At 38.7% G+C, this 8705-nt stretch overlaps 1 protein-coding gene across 1 annotated transcript; it reads left to right on the forward strand.

Moving 5' to 3' along the window:
- Window positions 1-394: 394 nt before the first annotated feature.
- LOC148140628 (uncharacterized) lies at window positions 395-3653 on the forward strand. The gene is made up of 2 exons (XM_087979091.1): window positions 395-509; window positions 2758-3653. Exons 1-2 carry the CDS (start codon window positions 395-397, stop codon window positions 3651-3653), a joined length of 1011 nt encoding a protein of 336 aa, XP_087835217.1.
- The last annotated feature ends 5052 nt before the right edge of the window (window positions 3654-8705 follow it).

Here is an 8705-nt window from a genome sequence, read left to right on the forward strand (position 1 = left end):
ATAATCCAGTAGAGGTAAAGAATTTGGAAGAAAATATTCCATATCTAAAACAGAACAGTCAAGATTGATTATTTCAATTTAGTAATAGCCTTCATTCTTTCCTTGCCTAGAAATCATAATGCATCACGTTATATTTTCCAAAAACATGCTCTTCTGCCAAAAGGTGTTGATGTAAGTGTGTCTTTGCTTAACGCCTTCTACAGAGAAAACCCAGGTGCAATGAGACTCTTGCCTGTTTTGGCTAGATCAAATTCACTTAGGAATGCAGCTTAACAGCAACATTTGGGATTTACTTCGCTATAAAAAGGCTTCAATATTTTCTCTGTCTTCTCATAGTTACATCAATCACCTATAACACAAAAGGTTTCACATCACACTGAAAATGTGGACAGAAATGTCTCCAACTCAATCCATATACTATCCTATACTCGCCGTAATTGGAGTGCCTGGTAAGTACAATATTCTCCTGAAAATTATTTCCAGCAAAGGTGTTATTATCATTTCGAAGCGTGTCAGGATTCCTCTAACTTGGACATCTCGTCTGTTGAAGTTCTCTTCATTTCCAGAACATTCGTGTTCTCTCTAACATTCTCCTTTTTTGTTCATGCTGTCTTCTCTCCATATTGTCCTTCATATTGTCAACAAGTTTGCATTTCCTTATCTTTAGTCATTACTCCTCTTTTATGCTCTTTTTTTCATAGCTATATCGCCTCTCTTGCTCAATTTGACTGATGTTCATTGTGTATATTCTTACTCACTGTAATACTTGGTATCGCCTTATTTTCTACTCTTATATAATGTTACTATTGGTTTGACTGTTCTTCTGAGATATGTAATCTTGGGATCTTCTCCAATTTACTGTTTTATCCGAAGAATCTCACCTCTTCTCTCCAACTCCCTCTTATCTTTGTTGTTGCCTTCCATCTTAATTTATGTATTTATTCATTATGTTCGTTTTGTGCTGCTTCCTTTTAATCAGGCTCGCATGAACCTAACAATAATCTCTCCTTCTCTAATTGTTGTCTCTTTCGTGCTAAGATTTATGCTCAGTGTTATCCAATTGTACCTCTCCCACTGGATCGGTATTGACGAGAGAAGTAACCAAAAGGCTGAAACAAACATAGGTTCAGATGTCCAATGTCATTCTTCTGTTCCTAAAGACAATGTATATTAAGGGCTATGAGGATAATAGAGGATTATGAAGCTGAATATTGTCTGATTAATTGCAACTTCATTGAATGGCATAGGCAACTTGATTCACCAAATGGCCTGCTTCTATTCCATCATCTTAGGGTCCGAATAACAAAGGATTATTCCATGTTTTGAGAGTAAACAATTTCAGTATAAACAATACATGTTCAATCTTAGATTATTGCAGTATTTGCAGAAGAACTGGAACCAATAGTTTGTATGCAAATAGAGCTTTGGTTCGTAAAACTGGTAGGTTATGGGCGACACAGTGGCTCGATGGTTAGCACTGCTGCATCAAAGCGCCAGCGACCCAGTTTCGATTCCTGTCTCGGGTGACTGTCTGTGTGGAGTTTGCACATTCGCGCTGTGTCTGCGTGGGTTTCCTCCGGGTGCCCTGGTTTCCTCCCACAATCCAAAGATGTGTATGTCAAGTGAATTGATCATGCTAAATTGCCCATAATGTGAGGTGTATTATTCAGGGGTGGGTTATTCTTCAGAGGGTCGGTGTGCACTTGTTGCTCTGAAGGGCCTGTTTCATACGGTAGGGCATCTAATCTAATCTGGGTTAGGTTGTGGATAACTGACCAGTTACCAACGACAAACGCCTTCTGTCTGCAAACCGTCATAAGATGTATTCTCACATTGCTGAACAACCTGGAGATGGGTACAAGATATAGAGAAGCCATGAAGTCTTCATCGACCAAGAACTCTCTCTCTCTTTCTCTCTCCCTCTCTCTGTCTCTTTCGGAGCGGCAGAAGAACTGTCAGCATTAACACAACAATTCTTGTGAACAGAAGCCACTGAACTGCTTTCCCAATGATCCTTCGTTACAGTTTGTATTTCTGGTGTGCATGTATATGTGTAAAACGAGATTATGATGGAAATAGTTCTTTAGTTAATAGTATCATATGTTATTGTTTTATAACTACTTATTGCGTGTAGCTGGGTCCTATGCATTCATAGAATTGTAGAATACTTATAATGTGGAAGCAGGCCATTCAGTCCATTGACTCCATAACAAGCCTCCGAAGGGCATCCCATTATGATGCACTACACCTTAGTTATCCCTGTAACCCCACATTTCCCATGGCTAATCCACATAATCGATATATTCATGAACACTGTGCGCAATTTAACATAGCTAATCTAACTAAACTTCACGTTGTCAGAAATGGAAGGAAACCCAAGCAGATATGGAGAGATTGTGCAAACTCCACAAAGACTGCCAGCCCAGGGTGGAATCGAACTAGGTTTACTAGGCACTGTGAGGCAACAGCGCTAAACACTGAGCCAACTCTCCGTGCTTTCTGTCAAAGATCAGGTATCTTGAGGAATCTTTGTGGACTCTTTAAATTTCTAGCAGCTGTAAAGATTCCAGACATAGTGGGATTGATTTCAGCACTACCCTTTGAATCATGCCACATTTAATCCATGAGATTGATGAGAAATTTCAGCACAGAAAAGCAGACTGCAAAGAGAAAACGAAATGTCAATCTCATGGCAGTTGAGTAATTATTGTTGGCTACAGCCTGATATGTTTCTGTTAACTTTTCAATTTCTCACAGTGAACTTGATGGCGATTGTGATATTATGTCGTGGGAAATGTGGCCTATCAAAGTGCATCACGGTTTACCTGGTGGCAATGGCGACAGCAGATTTAATAGTGATTATCTTCAACGTAACATTAAATCAGATTGCTGCAATTTATTGGAGGGACTCGGTGCTGCTGTACACTTCTGTTTGTAAATTTATTCTTTTTCTTTCTCCGACTGCCATAGATATCTCTGTCTGGTTCACAGTTGCTTTTACTTTTGATCGTTTTGTAGCCATTTGTTGTCAGGAGCTGAAATCAAAATATTGTACAGTGAAAACTGCTGCGATGATGATCATAGTGTTGACCTTGGTCTTCTGTTTAAAAAACATTCCCTGGGCTTTCTTGTACATTCCTTATGAGCGAGTGAATAGTATACCACGTGGTTGTTTTGTATCACCAGTGATTTATTTTCAATCTGCAGCGATGGCATTTTCTTGGATTGAACAGCTGTTAACACCAATTCTTCCATTCATCTTGATTTTATCTTTGAACATCCTCACTGTCAGGCACATTTTAGTAGCCAGTCAAGCCCGAAAGAACCTCCGAGTCCACAGCAGTAATGATGAAAAAGACAAAGACCCTGAGATGAAGAATCGCAGAAGGTCCATTATCTTACTTTTTGCAATATCTGGCAGCTTTATCTTGCTCTGGATAACGACAGTCACATATTTCCTATATTATCGAATTGCAGGTGTCTTTATTCTCTCATCTCTACTTAGCCCTTATGAAATTTATGAAAAAACAGGAGTTATGCTTCAGCTACTCAGCTGCTGCACAAACACAGCCATTTATGCAGTGACCCAAAGTAAGTTCAGACAGGAGTTGCTACGTGCCATAAAATATCCCTTCACTCTCAATTGTCGATGAACTCAATGAGGAAAACTGCTGCAGTAAGGATACAACAAAGTTTCATTGAATACAAACCTGACCCTGCTAACGGAATACCTTGCAATATTCTCAAGTCAGGGCCTTCATTCAGATCATTTAGCAATAAATTGGTGACTCCAATCGAAGGGCTGTGCGTTATCACTCGATATACATTTCCACTGTATTGAATCAGTATTGATTCCTGCCAACGATTTCGGTTGGACAAATGCACATTTTGAATTAATTCAAGTACCCTTCAACGATTCTTTGAATTCTCTCTGCATGTTAATGTAACATTGACTCTTGCTCAATAAACTGGGAATGGCTGCTATCAAATATCACGAAGGAATATTTTAGATTTCAGAAAGAAACTCCTGTGCTATTCTCTTAAAATAATTAACAGCACGGGTTAACAGCTATAAACATTCTGGTAAATTATGTAAGATACAGGAGTTCAGCAGGAGAGGATAATTGTACATATTTCAGTGCTTGTTTCTTTTCTTAAAGGAGTGGAGATAGGTTTTCTTTAACGGAGATGTTACAGCAGAGAAGTGGAAAGATGTTATGACATTGTGGTGAACCCTTCTGGTAATTAAACCAAACATTAGAAAAACTCAAATTGCCTCATATTCTTTTAAAATATGAGTGGCAGAGAACTCCCAAATTCCACTATTTAAAGAAAATAATATCAATCCATTCCCTAACTGGAAAAGTGAATACTAAACATCAACCATTCTCAGCTGTAAGCCCCATTCCCTTCTCTTAACTGGTTATTACCTGCATCCAACTCTATAACAATATCCTGGTTAAATTTAAAAACTTGTTAAAATTACATCAACTTGATTTCAAAACAGTGGCTGTCGTCTCTGGTGTCTGACTTCGTTCGGCTATAGATCTCCCTGGGTCATCTTCTTTCTTTTACTGCGAGTATGTCTCTTAAGAAAAAGGTATCTTTCATTCAGATTGTTTTTGAATGGCAGTCTTTCTCGATGGGAGTTAATCTCTCAATGGCAGTTGCTCTGTCTGACTTTCAAAATTCCTTTTTTCTTAAATACCCCTAACATCAGATTGTTAGTGTTCATGGTGTTTCGGAGTTGGCAAAAGCAATACATTTAAAGTCGATTGAGTTTTCGTATCCTGGAGCATTATTTAAATTTCGTATCCTGGAGCATGATTAGTTAAATTCGAATTGTTGTCAAAACAGCAACCATCTCAAGTATCTATTTCACAGCTAAATATTACATGTTTTCAATTTTCCAGTAGACTCTGAGACTCTTAGCTGGTCATCACAGGTGCTTGTCAGCTCTCAGTTCAAAGCAGCAGTCATTCTTTCTTAAAGGTACAGTAACACCTTCGACTTCATAACTACAGAATAGGATGGAATTAGTTGAGAACGTCGCTACAGTAGGTTCATTGGACTCAATGCTAACTCTGCTTTCTCTTCGAAGATGTTACAAGACCTACTGAGTTTCCCTAATACGTTCAGTTTTTGATTCACATTGCAGCAGAAAGTGGACTTTAGGAATAGTTGAGCAGCCACATAACCTTAGGTCCTAATTGTTCACTCAACTCTGATCTGGGATCTGAACTCCACGTTGAAATCTTTGCCTCGTCATCTGTAAAAACGTCGATTAACAGAAAGTTAGTACACATGGTCGTAGAATTAATTATCGATTGGGAAATAATTGTCTTGGCCAGAGAATGTCCAGTGTCTCTTAGATTGTAATGAGCAAATCTTTCCTGATTTCACCCATTTAAAGTTGAGTTCAGAAATCTGAAGCTCAAAGGGACTGAGGAGTCCTTGTTCAGGATTTTCTTGAGGTAAATATGTATGTTCAGTTGGTAATTTGGAAGACAATGTTAGGATTAGTATCAAGATGGCTAGAATGCAAGAGCAGGGATGTACTTCTGGGGTAGTAGAAGGCTCTAGTCAGAGCATATTTGGAATACTGTGATCAATTTTGGTCCCTGTAACTAAAGTGCGTTTTTTTTTTTTGGTTTTCGAGAGGGTTCAGGGAATTTGGACAAAAATGATCACCAAGCTGAAGAGCTTGTCTTGTGAGGAACGAGTAAAGACTTTGTGTCTCTTTTCGATGGAGTTTAGAAGGATGAGGGGGATCTCAGTGAAATTTACATAACATTGAGAAGCCTGGATAGAGTGGGCGTGCAGAAGATGTTTCCATTCATTCAATAGATGAGGATTCGAGAGCACAGCTTCAGCACTAAGAAATTACATTTCAGAACTGAGTTTACGGGAATTTCTCGAGCAAGAGTATGGCGAATCTATGGAACTCATTGCCACAGAGGGTTGTGGAGGTCAAGTCATTGAGTATAGTTAAGGCAGAGATAAGTAGGCTCTTGATTCTGAAGGGAATCAACGGTTATAGGGAGAAGGCAGGAAAATTGAGTTGAGAAATACATCAGTCATGATCAAATGGCAGAGCAGAATTAATCAGACAAATGGTCTGATTTTCCCATTTATTTTCTGGGCTTAAGGACTTTTCCCAACATTGGCTTCCAGATCCAAAGTACTGCAGCTGACTTTTATCAGCTCTGTGAAATGGACACAAATCACTTCAATGGAAATTAGGGAAACACAATTACCATGCCGGTTGTACCTAAATTGCAATGGATTAGCAGAAAAAAATAATGAAATATTTAAACTGCTGAGAGTAAAACAATCAGAAAAGACAGGACAGGAGCCATTAGTGTGCAAGTTTATTTGTAAGTTATCATATTATCAGAACTGAAATAAGAGCGTTTATCAGAACTGAAAAGGAGTCAGAAAATTATTTCACCTGTCCCAAAAGGAAAACTTGAAAGTGAACTGGGAAATTGAAGAGTCAATGTAGGATGAATATTTTTCTTGGGTTGAGTATCTTGGAAGGATTTTTGTTGGGAGAAGGATTGAGTGTCTATTGTTTTCTATTCATATTGAGATACTTCTAAACTGCCACGCTTTTATACATGGTTTTGTTGGTTCTTTCTCACTCTTCTGACATAAGCCTGAATTAAGGAACACTGACAGCTTCATGTGAATATGTGCAGTCATACGGCATCATGATAGCCAATTGCACGCATTAAGTTTATGATCTATGAAAGCAGGTTTCATTCTGGCATCTGACCGGTCCAGTATTACCATCAACGGGAAAGTGATTGGGCGTGGCAATTAAGTTCACATCTGGAGCAGCTTTGAGACAAAGGTACACAAACCCATATGTGAAAAATAACATTCAGTCGCAATTTACAAAACACTGTGACATGAATATCTCATATCCTATCCTGATGGCAGAGTGTAGTTCTTTTCTCCTCAATATTATCCTTTTTTGTGTGTACGTTCCAGCTTCTTTATCCTTATTGCTACTTCTTTGACTTTGATCCTTCATTTTGTTCTGTCACACAAAACCCCAGGAGATGGTTAACATTATACTGATGATTCCGGACTAGCTCCTCAAAGGCTGGTAATTTAGTAAAAACCATTAAAATTTCGCTAGACAATTATGCTTGTCAGAGATGTCAGAAACTAGGCAAAGTTTCGATCAGAGTGGCGTTGTCCTTTATTTAATTTTACAAGGATTAGGAGACATCATTTTACAATTTAGGGCAAGAGATGACGGATGATTTGAAGCAAAGCATTACCACTCAGTAATGAGCTAGTAATCACTGCCTAGTGTGATGGTGCAAGTGGAAACTTCTAGTTCAACCAAGCACGTATTCATGTGAACCATATCTGCCTGTTCATATCTACAGTGAAAACTCGCTTGGTGATTATGCACTCCTGCAGATGCACGATTTCAAAATTAATACAAACGTGCTTAAATATTCTATCATTGATCATGTGCAAAAACATTATTGTAAAAATGCCCTTCACAGAAGGGGTTTTGTCAACCCTTAAATAGTCTTGCATACATGCGATTCAAGACCCATGGCATTGCTATTAACTCTTAAATCCTGGAAAATTAGGGATGTGTACTAAATGTTGCACCAGCTAGGCTCTCTCTCTCTCTCTCTCTCTCTCTCACACACACACACACACACACACACACACACACACTTTCTGAACGACAAGTAAACATTACCATCCACTCTCGTAACTGTGAACTCTCTACGTTCTCTACGGCCATTATCACTCCCCTTGCCTTTTCACGTCTGACACTTATGATCTCGATAATACCCTATTTCTTACGTCCCCTGACATTTCCTCCTGTTCCAATTCCCCTCACCGATCTTTCTCTTCAGTTCTGGAAAAGATTCATATTCGACACGAAACATTGCCTCTACTTCTATATCCATAGATGATGCCAGACATCCTGTTAACTCTTTGCATTTTAAAAATATATATTTGACAAAAAGTTCCAGTTAAAGTCAAAGCCATATTCTATGTGATAGCGCATGTCACTTGGGGTTTCCAGTAGATCTTGCAATTGTAAATGACTTACTGCTTCAAACCGAGACATTTGGTGAATAAGTGTTAATGCCTTAACAGATAAAGGCGAGCATGTTATACATTTTCTTGACCAACATATTCACTTAGGTTGCCATTTTGAGTAAATTGTTGACTTTCATGCCTAGATGCTTGTGCATGCTAATATATCTAAGGATTCTGCCATTTACTGTATACTTTCTTCTTGCATTTGACCTTCCAAAACGCATTACCTCGTAACTGTCCATGTTGAAATCCATATGCCATTTCTCAGCCGATTTCTCAAAATTCTCAGTACTCTGCTACATCCTCCAGCAATCAAGCTAAGTTTCCAGAGCTCCCACAAACTTTGTGTCATCTGCAAACTTGCTAATCAGAGTACCTATATTCACCGCTTAAACATTTAGATAAGTTACTAACAATTGGAATCCAATCACTGCTCCAGACAGAACACCGCTGGTCACAAATCTCCAATCAGAAAAACACTCTTCCACTGCTACTTTCTGTCCTGTATTATCAAGCCAGTCCTGTATCAATCTTACTAGCTCACCACGGACCTCATGTGACTTCACCTTCTTTATTAACAGGCCAACCAAAAGACAGTCATACTCCTCAAGATAACTATTTTC

This window comes from Chiloscyllium plagiosum, unplaced genomic scaffold (genome assembly GCF_037043375.1).
Source record: "Chiloscyllium plagiosum isolate Xiang-an unplaced genomic scaffold, Cpla_swu_hap1 HiC_scaffold_35, whole genome shotgun sequence".
In the NCBI taxonomy this organism is placed as follows: domain Eukaryota; kingdom Metazoa; phylum Chordata; class Chondrichthyes; order Orectolobiformes; family Hemiscylliidae; genus Chiloscyllium; species Chiloscyllium plagiosum.